This window comes from Schistocerca piceifrons, chromosome 8 (assembly GCF_021461385.2).
Source record: "Schistocerca piceifrons isolate TAMUIC-IGC-003096 chromosome 8, iqSchPice1.1, whole genome shotgun sequence".
In the NCBI taxonomy this organism is placed as follows: Eukaryota; Metazoa; Arthropoda; class Insecta; order Orthoptera; family Acrididae; genus Schistocerca; species Schistocerca piceifrons.
Window position 1 is genome coordinate 399414161 of NC_060145.1, and position 24938 is coordinate 399439098.

The 24938-nt window shown below is 44.2% G+C and overlaps 1 protein-coding gene across 1 annotated transcript in view; it reads right to left on the reverse strand.

Moving 5' to 3' along the window:
* Positions 1–1140: 1140 nt before the first annotated feature.
* Positions 1141–24938, reverse strand: part of LOC124711872 (cardioacceleratory peptide receptor-like) — a 432968-nt gene continuing 409170 nt past the window's right edge. The window contains exons 6-8 of the mRNA XM_047242110.1: positions 24117–24293; positions 6945–7055; positions 1141–1506 (exon numbers count right to left, since the gene is read on the reverse strand). Coding sequence (XP_047098066.1) covers positions 1271–1506; positions 6945–7055; positions 24117–24293 — 524 coding nt within the window. The 3' untranslated portion in view covers positions 1141–1270. The remainder of the gene's footprint in view (positions 1507–6944; positions 7056–24116; positions 24294–24938) is intronic.

The following is a 24938-nucleotide window of genomic DNA, read 5'->3' on the forward strand; positions in this document are numbered from 1 at the left end:
GAGGAGGATAACGGGCAAACTGGGGACCAGATACATTAACACAGAGGTGGAGGGGATGGTCGTACCACTTGGCCGTGACCTCCTCTCCGCCCCAAATTTCCGAAATTAAACGAGAACATTCATTTCCTTTCACAATCCGAAGCTGGAAATAAAATAATTAGTGCAAATATTCAAATGCCTCTCTTCCAAACGTGAACATCGAGACATACGCACTGAGGGCATGTCTGCTCACTTACCCGTCTTCTGTGACACTCCCAGAATATCACGGGCACCCGTAGGTCTTCCTGGGTCCCGGTGGAGGGGATGGTCGAACCACTTGGCCGTGACCAACCTCTCCGCCCCAAATCTTGTGACACTGGAACGTCTTTGACTTTTACCTGCCTGTACTGTCTGCCTGATCCCCTACCCAGGAATTAAGATTGGCACTACTATACCACAGAACTACTTCCCAACTAAGATTTGGCCACGCTTCATGGAAAGATGTGAGGAGGATTAGGAAAGCTCATGTGCAGATTCACATTCACGTAAAAGAAATGTATAATACACGACACATATAAATACGTACTATGAAGCCTGACACATTTCTTTCCAACCGTCCACATGGGTTCTGTTGCGCCCGCGGCCGGCCGCGTCGTGCAATAAAATTGGCAGCGCAGCCGCCTACTTTTGTACTCGTATTTTCCGGTGCGAGCGAGCAGCGAAACCTGCTGCTTATGGAGCGGAAACAACTATACCGTTGCAGAAGAAATGTCACATCTTCAGATAGTGTTATATGCTATGTAATGGTATAACAAACAGCTACACTGAGCGTTTTTTCCACGTTAATTCGACGTAGTGTTGTAGAACCTTCGCTTACTTTTGCTATGTTTGTATGTCTGTCTCGTCTTCACTTCCTGTGTGTAATGTAGCATCCGATTCCGTGTCTGTGCTTGTGTCTGCGTGGTTTATTGTGTATTCCTGAACTGTCCCATGTGGAGCCTGTCTTATTATAGCGTTTGTTTGTACAGTTACAAAAGCTGTGGGCCGTCTGCCCTCAGCAAGGATACAGCAGCTTTATGACACCGTTCCCAACTGCATCAGTGTGTGCACCATAGATGCCAGAGGGAGAGGGGGACAACATCGTACGGACAAGTTCTTCATACTGCCATATACTTTGAAATTTGGCTCTATTTTGTAATCGCTGAGGTTACCTTCTCAACCTGTTAAGTTTCATTTGACTCCCTCTTCCCCTTCTCTGTACTTGACTTTCAGGCAGCGTAAGTTTTCTTGATTAAATGTTGTTGCATTTAGCTAAGCAACGGTAACGAAACTGGACGTGTGCAGACCTGAGACTGCGGCAGATGTGCGTGGAGAAGAGGCAGTAAATGAGCGGGTTGGCGGCCGAGTTGAGCGGCGCCAGGCTCTGGATGAAGGACGCCACGGCGATGTTGGTCTGCGTCGTCGGCACGTAGTCGTACACTTGCAGCAGGTCGAACACGATGTACGGACTCCAGCACAGGATGAACACTGCCGACACAGCAATGGCTCTGAGCACTATGGGACTTAACATCTGAGGTCATCACTCCACTAGAACTTAGAACTACTTAAACCTAACTAACTTAAGGACATCACACACATCCATACCCGAAGCAGGATTCGAACCTAAGACCGTAGCAACAGCGCGGTTCTGGACTGAAGCGCCTAGAACCGCTCGGGCACAGCGGCCGGCACCAACACAACCGCGGTTATCCGACGATAAATGTTACTCATACTGAAACTTCCTGGCAGATTAAAGCTGTGTGCAGGACCGAGACTCGAACTCGGGACCTTTGCCTTTCGCGGGCAAGTGCTCCACCAACTGAGCAACCCATCACGACTCACGCCCCGTCCTAGTTGGTAGAGTACTTGCCCGCGAAAGTCAAAGGTCCCGAGTTCGAGTCTCGGTCCTGCACACAATTTTAATCTGCCAGGAAGTTTCATATCAGCACTCACTCCGCTGCAGAGTGAAAATCTCATTCTGGAAACTCTCCCCAGGCTGTGGCTAAGCCGTGTCTCCGCAGTATCCTTTCTTTCAGGAGTGCTATTTCTGCAAGGTCCGCAGGAGAGCTTCTGTAAAGTTTGGAAGGTAGGAGACGAGGTACTGGCAGAAGTAAAACTGTGAGGACGGGGCGTGAGTCGTGCTTAGGTAGCTCAGCTGGTAGAGCACTTGCCCGCAAAAGGAAAAAGTCCCGAGTTCGAGTCTCGGTCCTGAACACAGTTTTAATCTTCCAGGAAGTTTCATATCAGCGCACACTCCGCTGCAGACTGAAAATCTCAATCTGGTTACTCATACTGAATACAGTAAGCACTATTTTCCGAACAAACAAGCAGACAGTCGCTTTTGTACTTTTTTGTTTTGAAGAACAGTGAGCTGATCTTCAGTGTCAATTATTAATTTACGTCTATTGGAAAGTTATAGTTCCATGTGAGAACCTTTCCGTCCCCAGAGTCCTTTTTATTACAGTAAAACGCAAGGAAATGCCAGTGTCTGGTTCCGATATCACGGATGAAATCCTAGAATAAATCCCGCTATATCCAAAGCATTTTGTTTCCATGGTTTGTAGTGAGAGATTAGCGTGGTGTTCGTAGGTTTTCGCAAATATTATATTGAATTACAATGAAATCAATACCCCAGCTGCCTACAGGCGTTGATGTAAGTCAAAGGGGACATTTAAAAATGTGTGCCGCGAGCGGGGCTCGAACGCGGGATCTCCCGCTTACATGGCAGACGCTCTATCCATCTTTTTTTATTTTTTATTTTTAAATCTCATTTTGTTCTATATTGTTCGTTGGATTTGGTCGTGGCGGACGTCTGATGACACCCGTTCAGGTTCTTTGTTGATCCGTTCACTCAGTTTTTTATTACAGAAGGTAGCTAAACCCTCTGACCGAGCACGTTGAGCTGCCGTGCCGGCTACCATCTGAGCCACCGAGGATAGTGCGACTGCAGGGACTTATCTCTGGCACACCTCCCGTGAGACCCACATTCTCAACTTATTGTCTCGCACTATATTCATATTGCCCATGCACATTATACTCATTACTCGCGGCTTTTTGCCGATTCCCGCAAGAGTTCGGGCACTGTTTGTGCATCCGCACAGAAGAAGATGGTCAAGTGGCCGATGAGCCTTTATATATGAAGATGGCATCTGTTCTTTCGGACATGTCCGAAATATTATATTAACCATGGCTTTCGTTTCCATCGGTGTCAGAAAACAGCAGTTGCCACATGTGTGTAAGAATGAGAAAAGTCATACATTTTTATTTCATAAAGACGACCACAGATAGTGTGTCGGTAATAGTTTTTTACATTAGCTTAGGCTTCCGCTGCAGGAATTCGTTTCAGGAAGACTCTTCTGAATGTGTCACAGCGTCATTGAAGATGTCCGTAGTAGCAGCTCATATGATGGCAGTTTTCATCGTATCACGACATGATTACATAATCAGGAGATTCTTACCGAAATATGTGATTTATATAGCTCCCAGTACCGCCATTAGACTGTTGTTTATTTACAGTGTTACATTTACACTTACACAATCATGATTTCGGCTTCAAAGTGCCATTATAGAGTGTTTTAAGTGTTATAATTGCCTAAGATGACATACTGTCGTATTAAAATACACTATTAGACACATTGTCTAAGAGTCAATATTTCTGGCAGAGCCTACTGCTTTGTTTCATTACTGTGTACACCATCTTGACTGAATGTACTCAGTAATGAAACAAAGCAGTGGGCTCTGCCAGAAATATCGACTCTTAGACAATGTGTCTAATAGCGTATTTTAAGACGGCAGTATGCCATCTTAGGCAATTTATAACACTTAAAATACTTGATAATGGCACTCTGTAGCCGAAATCATGATTGTGTAAGAGTAACACTGTAAATAAACAACAGTCTAATGGCGGTACTAACTTTAAAGAAATATATTATGAGTTTGTATGAAAAAATTATTAAAAAAATTATTAAATTTATATAGCTGTTTGTGAACGAGACGTTTTTCCAGTTATGATCGGCAGTTTTAGAATGAATGCAACTTCAGATCTAGCGTCATTACAACGTAACGTCTGCTTAGGAACTAAGTAGTGATCAAATACTAAAGGAACTCTTGAAATAATGGTTAACTTTGTAACAAGGATGGATCTGAAGATGGACTGCTTTTTAGTTAATGTCATTCATCATAAACGATGCCCTTGTAAGCTTGCAACTGTTAATAATGATATAAATAATAAATTACTGTTCGAGTTACTTTTTTTTCATGCATAGCACGTCCATTTCAGGAATTTATAGACTTTTCATGTTTTGTAACAATTTGCATAGTTATTCGATTTGATGTACGTGTTGTGTTGTTCTGCTCCTCTTTCCCTGCAGTTGTCTCTTTATGTTCTTAACGTAATGCGCCTTCTCCAATACGCAGAAATTCACAGACACGCAGCAAATCGCACACAGCAGACAGTGTGAATGATGTATCGCGTTTATGTAGATTTCTGCGTGTTAAAGGAGGTACAATATCTTGAAAACACACAAAGACGGCTGCAGGAAAAGAGAAGCGGTACAATGCAACAGCACGTTCCGCTTCAGACGTTTATCGGTATTTGCAAGATCTGTATCAGTTTTCAAAGGTATTCGAACACTTTGTAAATTGTTACAGATCTTCCAAATAGCAATAAACTTTTGAAGCGCAACGTGCTACGTATGAAAAGCGTAAATGGTACTGTACTTTATTATTTAAATCATTGTGAAAACAGTCATGGTTGAAAAAAAACTTTGTGATAGTTGACTGCTAAATGAAAAGAAATTTCTGAAAAAATGGTGTAGATTCGGATTCGAATTTTACATTTAGTAACAAGTAACAATTTTTTCAGAAATATAGGAGCATTTACATAAAAGTTCATTCTTCGTTTCTCGTCGATTTCGTCATGGTTTCAACACTTAGTTAGTGAGTTGTAAGTAAATTTGTTAATTTTATGAGGCACAACACTTGGAACCACAAACTTACGTTAAATTTCGACACATGATATTAAATGAAACTCCAAAATTAAAGGAGGTTATACACAGAAACAGCGTAGTCCAACAGATATAAATTAGCAGATGTTCACCACTGAAGAAGCATATAGAACACTTTGATACGTGTCTGGAAACAGTTGTAAAAGTGTCTCGTATCAATTTGTTTCGCTCAAGTCACGGACTTTCAAATTTGTGCTCCAGAAACTATAACCAAGTGGAATTTACATTAATCTTGGGAGCCGGGAACTGTAAATAATTAACTTTTTCAGTGTCAGTGGAAGTAAGAGCAAGGAAACATACGTTCAGAATAAATTGATATATGCTATGAACTTCAAATTTGTTCTGCGTGTAAGTCCTGAGGTGTATGTTTTTTTGTTGTTTAATACATTTCGCAACGAAAGCTGGATAGTTACGGACTGTTGTTTAATACTAAACCAAGTAATGTCCCAGAATTCTAAAACTATACGTACAAAATAAATTGCCCTTTTATTTTAAGTGACGTGCAGAAAGTTTGGCCTCTGTTGGAAGAGAGGTCGCAAAGTACATATACATCTACATGATTACTCTGCAATTCACATTTAAGTGCTTGGCAGAGGGTTCATCGAACCACAATGATACTATCTCTCTACCATTTCACTCCTGAACAGCGCGCGGGAGAAACGAACACCTAAACCTTTCTGTTCGAACTCTGATTTCTCTTATTTTATTTTTATGATCATTCCTACCTATGTAGGTTGGGCTCAACAAAATATTTTCGCATTCGGAGGAGAAAGTTGGTGACTGAAATTTCGTAAATAGATCTCGCCGCGACGAAAAACGTCTTTGCTTGAATGACTTCCATCCCACACTCTCTCCCCTACTACGTGATAATACAAAACGAGCTGCCCTTTTTTGCACCCTTTCGATGTGCTCCATCAATCCCACCTGGTAAGGATCCCACACCGCGCAGCAATATTCTAACAGAGGACGAACGAGTGTAGTGTAAGGTGTCTCTTTAGTGGACTTGTTGCATCTTCTAAGTGTCCTGACAATGAAACGCAACCTTTGGCTCGCCTTGCCTACAATATTATCTATGTGGTCTTTCCAACTGAAGTTGTTCGTAATTTTAACACGCAGGTACTTAGTTGACAGCCTTGAGAATTGTACTATTTATCGAGTAATCGAATTCCAACGGATTTCTTTTGGAACTCATGTGGATCACCTCACACTTTTCGTCATTTAGCGTCAACTGCCACCTGCCACACCATACAGCAATCTTTTCTAAATCGCTTTGCAACTGACACTGGTCTTCGGATTACCTTACTAGACGGTAAATTACAGCATCATCTGCGAACAACATAAGAGAACTGCTCAGATTGTCACCCAGGTCATTTATATAGATCAGGAACAGCAGAGGTCCCAGGACGCTTCCCTGGGGAACACCTGATATCACTTCAGTTTTACTCGATGATTTGCCGTCTATTACTACGAACTGCGACATTCCTGACAGGAAATCACGAATCCAGTCGCACAACTGAGACGATACCCCATAGGCCCGCAGCTTGATTAGAAGTCGCTTGTGAGGAACGGTGTCAAAAGCTTTCTGGAAATCTAAAAATACGGAATCAACTTGAGATCCCCTGTCGATAGCGGCCATTACTTCGTGCGAATAAAGAGCTAGAGTATAAGCGTACAAAATGACATTCACGTCCCTCCTATGAGCTAGTAACACTTCTGCAGCCTGGTTAACAACAGAGATTCGTGACTGAACTGTATGAACGTCGTTCTCCAGTTCAGGAAGTGCTGCTTATGATGGTGAAGAGCCTTTCTACAGACACACTCAGTACTGTGTTTGAATATGCGGAACACAGTTCCAGGATTCGTGGTTTCAGCCGAGTAATAAACTCTTGTAGTTTCTTAGTAAGTGGAGTTGTGACTTACCGAACACGATGACGAAAGTCATCTTGACAGTCTTGATTTTAGCCTTTGGTATGAGACCCCTGGAGCTGGCACGCCTGGAGTCGTGATCATCGCCAGATCTGTGGTCGCCATCTGGAAGCGACATCGCACAGGTTACACAGTGACACAATCTAAAAGGAATCTGACACATTGCCAGAATACGAGAATACCTAAGCAGTACCAACGTGCAAGACACTTGATGCAAGCGTACTATACACTGAAAAACTATAAACCGTAGAAAAGTTACAGGGCTCAGAATATCTAATATTTCATTTTTGTGGTACATGGAAACAGCGTTTCATTCACTGGAGTACTTATTGGCACTACAGTTAATATACACACATCGAGTTTGCCAAATGGTGGTACAGGGCATTTATTAATTCATCATGACTTCACAGTACATTGCAGTGCACGACATACAGGGCGTCCCAAACAGAATGACCAGATTTTAACTTGTAATAATATAGAGAGAAATGTCACTAGGTAACTGAAACAGCGCTAGAAGTAATCGGCATGATATAGAATTTCAGAAATATCCGCTAGATGTCGCTACGAGCGCTGGCCTGGAGCGTGCAGTCAGTCTCACGCAATGTGGCGTTCACGCAATAGAAGGTGTATTGTGTTACTGAATTTAGTCGTACTCAATCAGTGATCGCAGTTCAGCGGGAGTTTCATATTCGATTTCATGCTAAACTACCATCACCAAAGAACATTCGACGGTGGTATAAATAGTTTGAAGAAACAGGATTCCTCTGTAAAGGCAAAGTCCTGGCCGACCACGGGTTCCTGAACTTTAGTGGAACAAATCCGACGAGTATTCGAGCGGAGCCCCCGCAAGTCTACGCGTCGTGCTAACCGAGAACTTGCGTTACCGCGCATGACAGTGTGGCATGTGTTACGGCGTCGTTTAGCCCTCAAACCATACCGATTACAACTGGCACAAGCTCTTCGAGATACTGACAAAGTGACGCGAGTGGACTTTAGCAATGCTATTCTAGAGGACATGGAAGATGGCAGTTTTATGTCGCAGTTGATATTCAGCGATGAGGCAACTTCCCATATTAGCGGTAAGGTTCACTGTCATAATGTGCCTATATGGGGGCTCTAAAATCCTCATGAAACAATTGAACACGAACGTGATTCACCAGAAGTGAATTTTTTTGTGGTGTTTCGCAAAGCAAGGCTTATGGACCCTACTTTTTTGAGGATGAAACTGTAGCAGGACAATCATATCTTGCAATGCTATGGAAATGGTTATTACCACAACCTGACTCTGACAATTTCATCTATCAGCAAGATGAAGCACCACCGCACTGGCACAACGTGCGCAGTTTCCTCAATGCCAACGCGTCTCAACGTTGGATAGGGTGTGCGGGACTACGAGACCAAGCTTTACACTCTTGGCCTCCTAGGTCCCCTGACTTAACACCATGTGATTTCTTCCTGTGGGGACATGTTAAACAATGTGTTTACATTCCTCCCATACCTCATGACATTGATGAACTAAAAACCAGAATATCAGCTGCTGTAGCTTCAGTGACAGAAGACACCTTACGCTCAGTTTGGGAAGAATTCGGCTATTGGCTAGATGTTGCCCGTGCAGCGATTGGAGGACATATTGAACATTTGAGACGGATTTTTATAAACTTCTGTCTTTTCTGAGTAATTTAGTATGTAATTTGTTTGTGTTAAGCCCTTCTTCCTAATAAATAATTCTATTTAAAATTGGGTCATTCTCTTTGGGACACCCTGTATTATGATGAGACCACCGTTACAAAAGGTGTTGGAAGTGGTCCCTAAGGTCCTCTAAGCATGCGTGAACACGGCGCAGCAGCAAGTGACACTCACGTTCAAATGTGCCTTCCTGCTACCAAATGGTGTCACAGGCAGCACGAATGCGTTGTTCGTCTGCATGTCTGGAATCCGGTCCACTCCCACGATTTCTTTCAGGTGCCCCACAGGTAGAAATTTAAAGAATTGAGGTCCAGCGACTAGAGGGGCCATGCGACTGAACCATCTCGTCAGATCCATGGGCGATCAGATCCTCCACACGGAAATTCGGAGGTGAGTTGGGGCGCCGTCATGCAGTAGGAACATTACCCATCATACTACCAAATGGATCTCTTTCAGCTGGAGAGACACGGTCAACCTACGAAATGCAAATATGCCTTGCTTGTGAGGTGTTGTGGACAAATGACTTATCCCACAAGGTAATATCAAATAAATCCTTGCCCACACGTCGAGGCTAAACCGGTGCAGATGGTGCGCTGCCATCAGACCATGGTGATTCTCCGCAGCCCACAGGCGACGGGTATGAAGGTTGACAACGCCGCCCCTTGTTAGTCTCACTTGTGAGTAGGATAGATGGCTGAAACCCCAGTGCCTGCGCGACGAACCAGCGACAAAACTGTCGCTGTCAAGGCAAGGCCGCAGGTGATAAGGTCTCCAGAAGTTGTTAATGGTGCTGGATAGTGCTCATACTGTGCTCATATTCTACAGTGTTCAGTCCTGTTCCTCCACGGCCTGTATACGTGCTGTTGCATCCGCCTTTCATGGTTACCTCGCCTATCTCAAACATACGACGAAACACTGTTGTGAGAAGTTTATGGTGCTGACTTCGAGGATATTTTTCCCGGTACAGTCATACTGCCACTTCCCATTATCATTTTCCTTTCCGGAGGTAAAGACCATGTCGACCTGTTCCTGGATGGTATACCGGGCCATCCTTTCGCAGCGCTGCACTACGGGACACGCCCACATCAAAGAGAGTCGGCAACAGCAGCGAAGCGGATGCCCCTAATATTGATGTGAGTGGTTCTGCAGAATGTTTCGGAGAAAATTGTGTGCAAAGTCTTTCCTGTGCAACCTTGACTCCCGAACGAAAACAATGGGCGTGGACGCTTGCCGCAAAATGCGGACAGTTGATTATTTTCTGGAAAAAAGTCATCACTGGTGACGCAACTTGGGTGTTATCAGTACGAACGTACCACAAACGACAAAGTGCAGAAATATACATGAAGATTCAACGCTTTGACGGCATAACAGACATTCAAGTCAATATGACGCGCGAGTTGAATAACATCCCAAAGAAGGACTTTTCTGACATTTTCACATGCTAAAATGAAATTTTTGTGCTTTGTACTCAAACTACGTAGAATACATGAAGCATTATAACCAGCGTCTAAACTTATCTCTGTTTTTTATTAATCCAGTCTCGAAATTTTTTGGACTGCGGCGTATGTATACGTACAACCTCTCTTATCTCGAAGTCGAACAAAAGAAGGCAAATCTAAACAGCAGCCACCGGTAGAAAGTAGAAGATGCGGTGCAGTACATGAAATATCTACATCTATACCGCAAGCAAGGTGCATGGCTGAATATTCCTTGCACCCTTTATATTTTTGCCCTTTCCTGTTCCGCTCGCAAAAGGACCGAGAGGAAAACGACTGTATACGTTCCTCCGTACGAGCACTAACTTATCTTCGTTACCGTTGTAACGATTGTAACCGTTGTAGCACAGAAGATGCCACGATGTTATAGGAGGAGAAGGCGTACTCGCCTTACACTTTATAAAGCAATAGACAATATTGCTATTAATACCGAGAATTATTTAGGTGCCCAAGTCGTCCCGCATGGTCGAAGCACTGTACGTTGATGGCAGTAGGACTATTCTGTGATCATCCGGAAATGCTGGTTCTCTAAATTTTCTCAATACTGGTTCGCAAAAAAAAAAGAAGTCCTTTCCTCAGGGATTACAATTTAAGTTCACGAAGAATCTCCGTAACACTCGCGTGTTGCTGGAGCCTAACAAATGTAGCAGAACAATTCTGAATTGCTTGGATATAGTCATTAGAAATTTTTTGCAAGTGAAGTAATTAGAATACATTGTACAAGACAAACAGTTTGATCATACGTCAGGTGGAGTAAATCTTAGCAACACCAAGGCATTTTCCATAAACACATTACCAGGGTGGCGTACTTTATGCTCACCCTAAAAAAATTTAAAAAAAATTCGTAAATTGTCGTTGAATTATGTTAACAACATAATTTTTAAAGAGGTATTGAAGTGTAAGTAGGGCCCAGAAGCTAGAAATTCCTTTCAGTACACCCTCAACAATATCAATGCACTTTCAATAAGGCGTACAATCGACTACATGACCACCACAAAAAAATTTAAAATATGCAAATTTCGTTTGTTGTTGCTGACTTTTACTCTCAATGTACTGTTTAAATAGATACTGGGCCCTGAACGTGTGAATACTGAATACGACATTCATTGGGGAAAGTGACAACTACTATTGAGACTTACATTTCTGAGGTAAGTTTAACGGAAAAATTTAAAACGTATGTGGAATCTGGCAGTAGAATTCGTTAAGAACAATAAAGATTATTTTCAAAATTTTAAAGTGCGAAGTAACTGACTAAATTACGATATTTCGAAAAGGTGGGCGTAAAGTAACACCCCTCCCCCCTTGCTTTAGCGAGGGTTAATGATTGAGGTAAAAGTGTATGGCTGAAAGGACGAACATGGATATGAAATGGCAGAGAAGGTACAACGCATGTAGTAACATCTGCTATGATCATTAATGCGATAGAAAATGCAATGAGTTAACCGCAGGTTTTCAAAGCGTTGCTGAGGTCTCGGGATCGCCATTGGCATTCCCGGAAACGTCGGCATTATCAAGGTAGTCAGTGATCCGCGAAATGGGAGGGGATAGAAGGGAGCGGGGAAGGGTTATCACAGGGGCGTCAGAGACGTTAGAAACTACAGGAAACTAAATAGGTAAAATAAGCAAGTGTTAGAGAGTAAATTAAAATCCACAAATCGACATAAACAAATAAGAATAAATAAATAAATAGCAATAAATTAATGCACAGTTCTAATGTAAGTATTCGTACAACTACGGTTTATGCATTCTGTCCCAGATGGAACAGCTCGTGCTGTTGTGCACCTCCTTTTAGTGGATCACTGAATGGTGTTTGTGATAGAATAGTGTTTAAATTCACCGGGCTGTTGGAGAACCGAGTCACGAGTTCAAGTATGCGGTGCAAGGCACTCATCCAAATCTCCGCGTATCCCACATCTTCCCCAGTGAGGCTGCACCGCACCGGGCATTCCTGATCAGAACTCACTAGTGTGTCGGCGTGTTTGAAGAGAAGAGCCCGAAGAAGACGACAAAGAAGTCTACGAACGTGAGTTGATTTCTGGAGCGCAACTTTGCAGTGTGGGAACGAAAAGGCACCAAGACGGAGAGGTGACTCCATATAACAGCTTTCCCAGACAGTCAAAGACTGGAGCTGTCTCTGTAAGCAAAATCCATTTTTTTTTTTTTTTTGCGGAAGGAACTGGCTCTTTGTGTAGCGAGAGTTTCGAAGCGTGTGATATGCATTTTTTAGGGGAATGGACGCTATCTTGTCTATTCTGTACGTAAATAGAAGAAGGAATACCACAGGATGAATATATTGCTGTCTGAAAGTTTCGTGTTAGAGATCCTACAACAATGTATTACCGATACTGGAATCAAGTTCTCCTGAACGGGTTCTAGCTGAAGCACACCAGCAAGGTTTCAGAGCTTACATACTAAGAGAGATTAGTGACGAACTGGACAACGAGGAGAACTACAAGAAGATATAGCTGCCAGGCACGTAGCAAAGTCTCCTGTAGATTTACGTTCACCATACATGAGGTACTGCGGTACATTAGCAGAATCTCTATGGTGTAAAAAAACTACTTATTTTGATGTAATCAAGCCTAATACTTAATATCAAATATCAAATCGCTTCATGTGTAGATAAAATATTAACTTTGTAAAAATAATCGATCGTTATAGTTAACATTTGTGCAGTTAAATAAACATAAATATGCCAAGTTTTACAAAACAATCTCCATAAATGTTTACACAAATTTTTGTAATATTCACCTCTCATATGTGAAACTGTTTGAACACTTTGTTGAAAGTCTGTGTGAACGATGAAAATCTTTGGACGACATGTTTATTATCTCTGTTCTTGATGCTACGACCGACAGTAGATCAGCGAGTGGCCTGTCAGTGGACTCAGAATTCAGGAAAATATGGCGTAATAATCTGTATTCTTGTCTTACGAAATACGAGTACTAGATGATAACTTTTTTTTAACTTATACTTAACTGTTGAGTATGGTAATCTGGTGGTAAAGTGTACTTATTTGTAAAACCGAATATTGTAATTTCGACCGTGTGGCTTTTATCAAGTGGATCCCTAATTACGATCTTTCTTGTGTGTGTGTTGCACCCTTTGAATTGCATTTTAAATATGTTGCTGGTATTCTCCTTAATTTTTGCTTTCATTCGTCGCACTGGGTGGTGTAATGGACTCCATATTTGGTTTCATGTGAAATATAAGCTGCTTTTACCGAATAGCATTCTGTAGATTCATTGCTGTTTATTACTACTGCTTACGAATCCGTGTGTGAACTGCTCGATTTAAATCCGTTGTAAGTAAATTGCTCATATTCTTATGTTCCCATCCGTTTTTCGTACCCTCGCGTTTAATGGAGGCCATCGAAATATTCATTGAATTGTGCTAAAATGTACTGCTTTTAGAACCAGTTAAAAACATGTGGAAGCATTTGCATAACTACTGTCGCATTTTAGCATTGGAAAGGAAGGAAACTCAGGTCACCAAGACTACAATGCATGCCTGTCTACATGTACATTCAGAAACTACAAGCCAACATGAAACGTATGGCGCTCCGTGGCAAGAACCGTCACTATTCAAAGCGGAATTCCATACTCATATCGTGACTAGATGTAATAAAGTTAAATACCAGTACTGTCAAAACCTGCTAACAGGGTGTTCTGCATTGATTGCGAGAACTTGAGGAAAACAGACGCAGACAAAAATAAAATAGAATAAAAGCAATATATTTACAATGCATTTAAATCGAGCAGTTCACACACAGGTTCGTAAGCAACAGCAAGCACAATTAAGTTCACAGAACACTATGCGACGAAAGCAGTTTCTATTTTATCTAACGTACGAATGTGATCAATTTTTTCCTATTCTTCAGCTCGTTTGCCAACGGCCTTGCCACAGTGATAACATCAGTTCCCGTCAGATCACCGAAGTTAAGCGTTGTCAGGCTCGGCTGTCACTTGGATGGGTCACTATCTGGGTCTGCCGAGTGCTGCTGGCGATCGGGGTGCACTTAGCCCTTGTGAGGCCAATTGAGGAGCTACTTGAGAAGTAGCGGCACCGATCACAAAAACTGACAACGGTCGAGAGAGTGGTGTTATGACCACATGCCCCCCTATATCCACTTCTCGTGACGTGAAAGGGCTGAGGATGACACGGCGGCCGGTTGGTACTGTTGGAGCTTCAAGGCCCTTTCCGACGGTGTTTGTTTTACCTTCTTTGGATCTCGAGTCTCTTCTTCTGACGTTTCAGAATTTTATTTTTAAACGTATTCCATTCTTCTCGAACAATGGTACATGCTGTTGAAAGTTTCCGTTTTTCTTTAATGTTTTGAGATCCTTCACGATTCAACTTAAACACAATCAATATTCTAATAATCAACCAGCCTTTCTTGCCAATCTTACAATTCAGCTTCAGGTTTATTCATGCCCCATTTTTACTGAAAAAAAAGAGGGACACGCTGCTCAGCCTTGCAATGAGCACTTGTACGTGAAACGTGTTTATATACTCCCCTTACTAACACTTGAGACATGAAGAGAACGGTGGGTAGACTATGATCTGAATTTGTTTCTTTTTTCGTGTTACAGAGATAAACTCTTATGCTTCACCCTTCCATGCCTGTTGAGAGTAAGTACTCACTGGCATTATTTATTAAACATGGCATCAACTAACACGATAATTAGTGAATAGTGACAATACTACTAACTGTTGCAACCGTGACACGAAATGTGCGCTGTGATTGGTAGAAGTGATCCGGAGAGTGCAATGGCACCTTAAGATCTCACCTTAGCAATGGGCATTGTTCCACACAAGACAATGAGTTGCAAATCTAGAAAACACCAAATAATGCAAAATTATGTTAGTTCCCCCATCTAGCTCTAACAGGAAAGGAGAAAACATTATTTTACATGTTTGTCCCCGTAGCATGAAGTAGTTCAGTTCGTCTTTGGAGACAGGTCCGTTGCCATTTACGTTATTTACACATTCCAGTGGTTTGTAAAGTTATTGTAGAAGCATCATTTACTGAAAGAATGATCATATATTGCTTTTTTGCAGCCCTATAGGCGTTATCTTTATTTCGGAAAAACACTCGCTATCTGGGTAAGGCATTGGTTTTTATAAGTTGAAATTCAGACACAGACATAAAATTTTGATTTTTCTCAAATGGTTCAAATGGCTCTAAGCACTATGGGACTTAACATCTGAGATCACCAGAACTACTTAAACCTAACCAACCTAAGTACACCACACACATCCATGCCCGAGACAGGACTCGATCCGGCGACCGTAGCAGCAGCGCGGTTCCGGACTGAAGCGCCTAGAACCGCTCGGTCACAACGGCCGGCTGATTTTTCTCAGGCCAGAAATTAAAATAGCTCGAATCCTTCGGTTTCGACCAAAATCTTCAGGTGGTACCCATTGGTTGTAAAGAAAATGTCAGGTCCAATAATCTCCCACAAATAATCCCAGCTGGGGGGTGGTTCCCATTGGTTGTAAAGAAAATGTCGGATCCAATAATCCCCCACAAATAATCCCAGCTGGGACTGCTCATTTGCCCCACAACTAGACTCTTTAACTCTTGCGCTTGAAGTAGAGAAAAATTGTACAAGAAAGCTTGAACCGTGGTAAAAATTACTGTTTTGAAGAGGGCGCCGCAGCGCGTAGTGTAAACCAGTCGCCCTCCGTTTCTGGCGGTGGCGCTGTGGCAATCGCAAAATGGTTCAAATAGCTCTGAGCAGTATGCGAATTAACTTCTGAGGTCATCAGTCGCCTAGAACTTAGAACTAATTAAACCTAACTAAGGACATCAAACAGATCCATGCCCTAGGCAGGATTCGAACCTGCGACCGTAGCGGTCCCTCGGTTCCACACTGTAGCGGCTAGAACCGCACGGCCACTCCGGCCGGCTGTGGCAATCGCAGCTTTGGTGTCTCCCTCTGGTGAGAAAGGGGAAAGGTAGCCTGTTCACGTGCATTTAAGGGGCGCTATGAGCTCGCCCTCGGTTCCACACTGTAGCGGCTAGAACCGCACGGCCACTCCGGCCGGCTGTGGCAATCGCAGCTTTGGTGTCTCCCTCTGGTGAGAAAGGGGAAAGGTAGCCTGTTCACGTGCATTTAAGGGGCGCTATGAGCTCGCCAGTCGGCCAGTCTGGCTCAGTCTCTCGTCCCCAGCTTGCTAGTCTGTCTCTCGTCCGCATTTGTTAGGCAGTTAATGTCTGTCTGTCGTTCGGAGTGCTAGTATGTCTGTCGTTCGGATCAACCTTTAAAGTCTTTCTACTCCACCAGTAAGAGAACTCAGCGAGTGGTCGTCCGGTCGGGGCTTAGTTCCTGCATCTGAGTCTGCGCGTTAGGCCGCCAGTCTGCTCGAGTTTGCTTAGGCAATGGCCATTAGCGGTTAGATCGATCGGTTGGTCGGTCGCGCACTGGGACACAAGATGACTTGTCCGTCTTGAGCGTCGGCACATGTGAGGTTTCCACGTGAGTCCAGTGGGCCGCGGCGTATAGCGAGGGGTAGTGGCTTCCGGTCGACACGAGAGCAACAGGAGTCAACCCACATCAGTCTGGCCGGTGCGAGCTGCGACGCCGTGAGACGGGAGATCGGCGCGCCTTCCTGCATCCGTTGAAGCGGCTGGCAGCGGACGGTTCGGGAGAGCGATTTGGGGGTGCTGCGCCAGGTCTTCTCGAGAAATCGCAGTTTATTAGAAGTTAAGTGATTGGTGATATGTTTAATTTACTCTTGTTAAATTCTACTTGTTTTCTTGGTGAGCTCACCAGCCGTTTTGCTTTGGGGTCGTCCCATCATTTTCCTGTTTGCCCACTCGCGGGAAGGTGGTTGTTTATACATTGGGTGGTCCGTTTATCCCTTGTGGAGTAGGGGCGGGTTAGAGCAACCTGCGGTTCGGGTTGTTCGGTAATCTCCCTATCAATCTATCGTACGTTAGTAGCTGACTCTGTCATGTTTGTCGGATTTGGTGTGTTAACGAATTTATTGCTTGGAGTGTAACGGCCTAGTACCTGCTATTATGTTTTGATCTTTGGAAACTTTGATATTATTGCCTATGATCATGAGAGGCGGTATCTGTGTACTGTAGAGCATCTTAAATTTTGTTTGGCTAACCTTGTAGAATTTTATATAAGATTGCATTTCATGGGCTTTTATTTAAATGATCATTTTAGTATATAAAATTGCCACCCTTTCACTGTAAGACTTTTCTTAGAAGTTAAAATCAAGTTGCACCTTCGTTGGCAAGGTTAATATTTTAATGGTTAGTGTTTTGTACCATTTCCATCCCTCCTACGGGGGGGTGCATAGTTTGTGTGCTTGTGCAAATTGTTAAGACTCTTCGTTTAAAGTCATCTGGTGTGTTGCAGATTTGCACCAGTGTAGTCTTTCAGAGGCTGTTGTGAGCGGTCGTAACTACGGCCGTGTCAAAAGGAAGCGGCAAGGTTCTCTGCCCAAAAGCTCATACAGTCATAACTTGTTTCTTTCTGCCTCTGAATAAATTGTACTTTGATATTTAGAGGGTGCTTCCTGATTATAAGTTTAAATTTTTTTCTTTTAAAAAAAAGGCTTTTAGGCACTATTAAAGTGAATAAAATACCCACTTGTTAAAAGGAGTTTGGTTATGATTTCATCAGTTATTCCCTGGCAACTACTTCCATGCTTACATAGTGTGGTAAATGTGTTAATGTTCTTGATGAATCGCTAATAAATAAAATAAATTCTTAAGAATATTCTTTGAAAATAAATCACGGTTCAAAGCTACTTACACGATCTGATCAAAAGTATCCGGACACATTTACGCAATGCTGAATCGACCACCAGGCGTCACGAGAGGCTGACCCAGCAGTATAAAAGTTACTGAGAAGCACTGTGTTGTTAGCAGAGAAGCAGTATCAGCAGGGTGGGTTGCTCAGGAGAGATCAGTGACTTCGAATATGGACTTGTCACTGGATGTAACCTGAGTAAAAAGTCCATCAAGGACATTTCAGTAGTTCTGAAGTTGCCCAAGTCGATTGTTGGTGATGTGTCTGTGGAGTGGAAAGGCGAAGGAAGAGCGACAGCTAAACCCAGACCGGGAAGACCTCATGTACTTTGTCATATGTTGACGACTTAATAACATGTACACCGTTACGCCTATGGCTGTTGGGAGCCATTAAGGGGACTCCAAGGTAGGAAATCAGAGACAGAATGCTCTATGCAAAACTGGTAGCGTTTAGGTTGCCGTAGCTAAAGTAACATTAGAGCTCTGCAAATTGCATACGCTCTGGGCAGCTGTCCCAGGGGAGAAGTTTCACTTCAGGGAATTAACTGTTAACTCCATCCATCGCCTAGACGCTGTTGGAAAGCTTCGTAGTAAAAGATAGCCACGGATAGAGGAGGCAGCAAGCTCCATACTTGCTCCTGAGAACAGCTAAGTCAGTGGGTTTGCACAGGTTGATAGCTACTACAGCAGCTCCCCACTCACGAAAGGAATGAGGGCGAGGCTAAGTGACGTAAAGCACTGTTGTTGCTGGCTATAATAGGAATGGTACTGACTTTTAGCTATCAGATGAGCGCCGTTGCTACCAAACAAGGAGTTTGATATATTCTATAAAATTTTTCTGGGTTTGTGACTTCATTGTCAATATATGGGGTGTTCAAAAAGTCTCTCCGCAGTGCCGTATGATTGTTAGCCGCGCGTGCCGTATGATTGTTCACCTGCCTGGGTTACTTCCCTTCAAGTGGACTCTCCCAACATTCCACTGTTTCGTTTATCTCAGCCAGAATCAGTAATACTGTTGGTGTGTGTCGTTACGTGTTGACGAGAACGTTCACGTTTAGTTTCTTAGTTCGTTTGTTTCGTTTTCGTCACTGTTAAAATGCTAACCATTGAAGAACGTGTGTTTTTAGACGAACAAGTGTTCAAAGCTGGCAGTAAATACACAGTTTCAGTTCGTCAAACATTTAATGCAGTTTTCTCGGAGGCAACACTCCCACATCGCAATACTGTGCGAGATTTGACTAACAAATTTCGAAGTACGGGTTCAGTGACAGATGCACGAGAAGTGGTCGTCCTAGCGTTTTGTCTGAGGATATTGCCGATAAAATGTCCATGAGTCCAAACAAGTCAGTAAGAAAAGTCGTCGAGGAAATCGATGTTAGTGTCGGAACGGCTCACACAGCTGTAAGGAAAAAATTAGAACTTTTCCCATACAAAGTGATAGTCGTGCAAGAACTGCAACTGCTCATGGCAAGAGACTGCATTATTGTCAATAGTTCAAAAATTTCTTTCAAAAAAATGGAAGGGATATTATTAATGAAACGTTTTTCACTGATGAGGCGTGGTTTTATTTATCCGGGCACCTGAACTCGCAAAATTCTCGTATGTGGAGTACTGCAAATCCATTGTGTATTCATGACTAACCACTTCATTCTGTGAAAATAGGAGTTTGGATTGCAATTTCTAGACGTCGGATTGTGGGTCCCATATTTTTCAACGAAACAATAAACGCACAACGATACTGCAGTGATATTCTGTACCCATTCATAGGAGAACTTGTGTTAAGTGAAATACTGAACGGTTACTTTCAACAAGATGGTGCAACTGCGCATACAGCTCGCGTTTCAGTGTCACTGCTTGCTGATGTTTCTGGTGATCGCATAATTTCACAGGGATTTTGGCCTCCACGATTGCCTGACCTAACACCACCTGAGTTTTTCTTCTGGGGTGCAGCGATAGCAACTGTCCATAAAAACCGTCCAAAATCCGTCGATGAATTGAAAACAGAAGAAATGTTGGAGCTTGTGTTTGGAAACATGATTAGACGAATTGAATTGCGTATTCAACAATAGGGGGGACAGTTTCAAAATTTAATGTGAAAATCTGTAAGTAAAAATTAATATTCAATAAATTAATAACTTGTATTTCACTGAGTTTCATTTCGGTATATTCACTGCGACATTAGGCACGCGCAGCTAACAATCATACGGCACTGCGGAAAGACTTTTTGAAAACACCGTATATAAAACTGCCGGCCTTTCGGTCCGTGTTGCAGTTAATAATAATAAAAGCAAACTGAAGGTTACTTGCAACAGGACCCGAAAGGTCGGTAGTTTTATACACTCCTGGAAATGGAAAAAAGAACACATTGACACCGGTGTGTCAGACCCACCATACTTGCTCCAGACACTGCGAGAGGGCTGTACAAGCAATGATCACACGCACGGCACAGCGGACACACCAGGAACCGCGGTGTTGGCCGTCGAATGGCGCTAGCTGCGCAGCATTTGTGCACCGCCGCCGTCAGTGTCAGCCAGTTTGCCGTGGCATACGGAGCTCCATCGCAGTCTTTAACACTGGTAGCATGCCGCGACAGCGTGGACGTGAACCGTATGTGCAGTTGACGGACTTTGAGCGAGGGCGTATAGTGGGCATGCGGGAGGCCAGGTGGACGTACCGCCGAATTGCTCAACACGTGGGGCGTGAGGTCTCCACAGTACATCGATGTTGTCGCCAGTGGTCGGCGGAAGGTGCACGTGCCCGTCGACCTGGGACCGGACCGCAGCGACGCACGGATGCACGCCAAGACCGTAGGATCCTACGCAGTGCCGTAGGGGACCGCACCGCCACTTCCCAGCAAATAAGGGCACTGTTGCTCCTGGGGTATCGGCGAGGACCATTCGCAACCGTCTCCATGAAGCTGGGCTACGGTCCCGCACACCGTTAGGCCGTCTTCCGCTCACGCCCCAACATCGTGCAGCCCGCCTCCAGTGGTGTCGCGACAGGCGTGAATGGAGGGACGAATGGAGACGTGTCGTCTTCAGCGATGAGAGTCGCTTCTGCCTTGGTGCCAATGATGGTCGTATGCGTGTTTGGCGCCGTGCAGATGAGCGCCACAATCAGGACTGCATACGACCGAGGCACACAGGGCCAACACCCGACATCATGGTGTGGGGAGCGATCTCCTACACTGGCCGTACACCACTGGTGATCGTCGAGGGGACACTGAATAGTGCACGGTACATCCAAACCGTCATCGAACCCATCGTTCTACCATTCCTAGACCGGCAAGGGAACTTGCTGTTCCAACAGGACAATGCACGTCCGCATGTATCCCGTGCCACCCAACGTGCTCTAGAAGGTGTAAGTCAACTACCCTGGCCAGCAAGATCTCCGGATCTGTGCCCCATTGAGCATGTTTGGGACTGGATGAAGCGTCGTCTCACGCGGTCTGCACGTCCAGCACGAACGCTGGTCCAACTGAGGCGCCAGGTGGAAATGACATGGCAAGCCGTTCCACAGGACTACATCCAGCATCTCTACGATCGTCTCCATGGGAGAATAGCAGCCTGCATTGCTGCGAAAGGTGGATATACACTGTACTAGTGCCGACATTGTGCATGCTCTGTTGCCTGTGTCTATGTGCCTGTGGTTCTGTCAGTGTGATCATGTGATGTATCTGACCCCAGGAATGTGTCAATAAAGTTTCCCCTTCCTGGGACAATGAATTCACGGTGTTCTTATTTCAATTTCCAGGAGTGTATATATTGAAAATGCGGTCACAAACCCAGAAATTTTTTATTGAATGTGACAATGGCCGTGAAGCCTACGTTTATAAGGAGTTTGTCAACTTAAAGTTCAGATACATTCCCACTTACCGAGCAGGAGAAGGGGAAAAATGTAAATGTGGTTTGTCAGAGGCGCCCTTGTGTCGCAGAGAGACTCGACGTGCTGGCCGAAGCTTATTAAGTTCCAGTGCATTGTTAGGACGACTAAAGGAAGCGAGACATAGCGCGCCGTCATGGTGCTTTAGTTTTGAAACAGATCACTGGGGCACCGACTCCGTGTCGCTCGTCGCCAACCTCGGTAAGCTCCGACGTGGCTGTTTTGCTCACTTGGAGCCTACTTTGTTTTTTCCTCCGTTCAGAATTAGCCATTAGCGTAGTCGTTAGTTCGATCGCTAATATTATTAATCAGACCCCTAAATTACATGAGTCTCTCGCTGCAATCATTCTGTCGAGTCCCAAAATCCTCGCCTCTGGTAGGTGCCTTGTGACAGTGTTTGGCGCTAACACAAGTCAGCAGCCTGCCTTCACTGCGAATTTGTCTCTCTGCATTTGCTTCTCACCGCTCGGAAATCGCAGACTGAACTCAGACCCCCTGTCTCCCCTCTATCCTGCGTCAGGACACTTAAACTTATGGACAGGGACCGTCGAGCATTGCTGAGGGCAGTCGCAAAAAAAGTCACAGGAAATCAGCTGAAGATCTCACCCATCAGTGCCAAAGTGCTATTGGCAGTGCACACAATGACTGTGTTTAGCGGGTTAAAAAGAACGGAATATAATGGTCGAACAGCTCCTCATAAGCCACACATCTATGTCGAAAGTAGAATTATATTAATACCTTCAGCTGATCACGGACGTTGATCTATATCAACGGGGACTCGAACCCGGGATCTCCTGCTTACATGGCAGAGGCTCTATCCATCTGAGCCACTGAGGGCACAGAGGAGAGCGCGACTGCAGGGACTATCTCGCGCACGCCTCCCGCGAGACCCACGTTCTCACTTTGTATGTCCACACACTGCATTCAATGTGTCCCACCCCAACACACTCATTACTCGTGGATGACATTCTTTCCAAGTCCCGTAAGAGTTCGGGGAATATGTGTACATCCACACAGAAGGAGGAGGTCATGGATGGTGTTGCCTGAACTATATACTTATATGGATATGATGTCTGTTCTTTCGGGCATGCCTATATCAACGGGGACAGGTAAAACTGTTTGCCCCGACCGGGACTCGAACCCGGGATCTCCTGCTTACATGGCAGACGCTCTATCCATCTTTTTTTCCGTTTTTGATCGTTCGGTTTTGTCGTTGCGGACGTCACACGACATCCGTTAAAGTTCATTTGTTGATCCTTCCACTCAGTTTTTTTATTACAGAAGCGAACCAGCTCCATGACCAAACACGCTGAGGTACCGTGCGGGCTTTTTTTTTTTTTTTGTTCGTTGCCTTTGTTCGGGGCGGACGTCCCAGGACACCCGTTGAAGTTCAGCGTTCGTCCATTTACTCAGTTTTTTTTTATTACAGAGGACGTCTAACCCTCTGACCGAACACGCAGAGCTACCGTGCCGGCAATCCATCTGAGCCACCGAGAGCCGAAAGAACAGACACGATATCCATATAAGTATACACATCTCTGTAGTCAGTGCTAAGCGAAGCTTGAGGTAGTCTAAAGACCGACGCGAGTGGACAGTGAACGACTAGAAACGAGTAATTTGTAGTGATGAACCGCACAATACACTGTGCTTATACGACGAAAGGGTTTGGATTTGACGGATGCCTGGAAGACATTGCCTCCCATCGTATACAGTGCAACAATGAAGTAAGAGGGCGTAGTGTTACTATAAGGGGGAGTCTTTCCAGGTTGGGCTGTGGTCTCCTTATTGCGTTTAAGAAAATCTAATTGCGGGAGGAAAGGAACACATCTTACAGCATCGTGTACGGTGCGTGTAGTAGAGGAACAGTTGGAAGACGACTATAGTTTCTGTCAGCCTTACAATAGATCCTGTCACAAAGCAGCATCTGTGAGGCAATGTTTTGCGGACAATAACATTCCTGAAATGTCTACCCAGAATCCCGGCTTCAACCCATATGATAACTTTCGGATGATTCAGGACTGCTGCTTCGTTCCAGACCCCGTTCCAGAACCAGCGTCCAACATTACTACCATCTCTGGTTACGTCTCTTGAGTAAGAATCGGCTACCAATCCCCCACAGACATGCAGACATGTCATTGAAAGTGTTCCAGCAAACTTCAAGACGTCACAAAGACGAATGGTGGATGCACCTCAAATTAATTTCCAGTAACAGGTGTCCGGATACTGCAACCAGTATTAGTTGACAAGTTTCTCCACAATCTCTGACTATACATTCAGTAGAGCATACGCTATTTGCTGTTAAGGTTGTAGATTCGTGAAGTAGGTACGTACTCTTGAGGCGGCTGGGCGGCGTGAGGACTTTGCTCTTGCTCCAGATGGTGAGCACGATGACGGTGTAGCAGGCGGTGATGATGAGCGCGGGCAGCACGAACAGCGTGGTGGTCACCAGCGTCATGTAGAGCCGCCACTGCCAGCGCTCCTGGAAGTCGATCCAGCACTGCGAGTGGCCTGCGGGCAGATCAGTACCCTCTAGCGTCTGGGAAAGCTGCACAGCGAAGGAAGGGGGTACCAAAAGGACCCAAAATGAGATAGTATTTAGAACAATGCACCAGCAAATAACTGATTAAAATTCAGGAGAGATGTAGCACACGTAGGCCCATGAAGGACTTCTGTTGTATATTTGGACTAATACACAATCAGTAAAGAATCATAAAACGAAGTACAAGGTTGAAAGCTAGTGGATGCATGTAGCATTTAATGCCAAAGGGCGAAATAAGTTCACCAGACAAAAAAATTGGTTCGCACTCCACTTCCCCGTAGAACGTGTCATGCTAATGCCGCGAAACACAGCCTCTAGCCTTCATAATGACCATAATTCGATGTGGAAGAGACACAAGTTTATTGAGATATGTCAGAGCCAGATGAAGCCACTCTCTGACCATTAGATGCTGTAGATTTTTGGAAAACATGGTTGTGGAGATGGAGCAGCGATTAGTATGATTAATCAATTATTCAAATAAAGTCTTAATCGCATTTATTATTATTATTATACCGCCAATCGGTTTCAACCCGACGCAGTGGTAATCTTCTGGGCGTTTACACTGTGAAATTATAGATATCCGTCAGAAATACTCCATTATACAACAGCTAAAA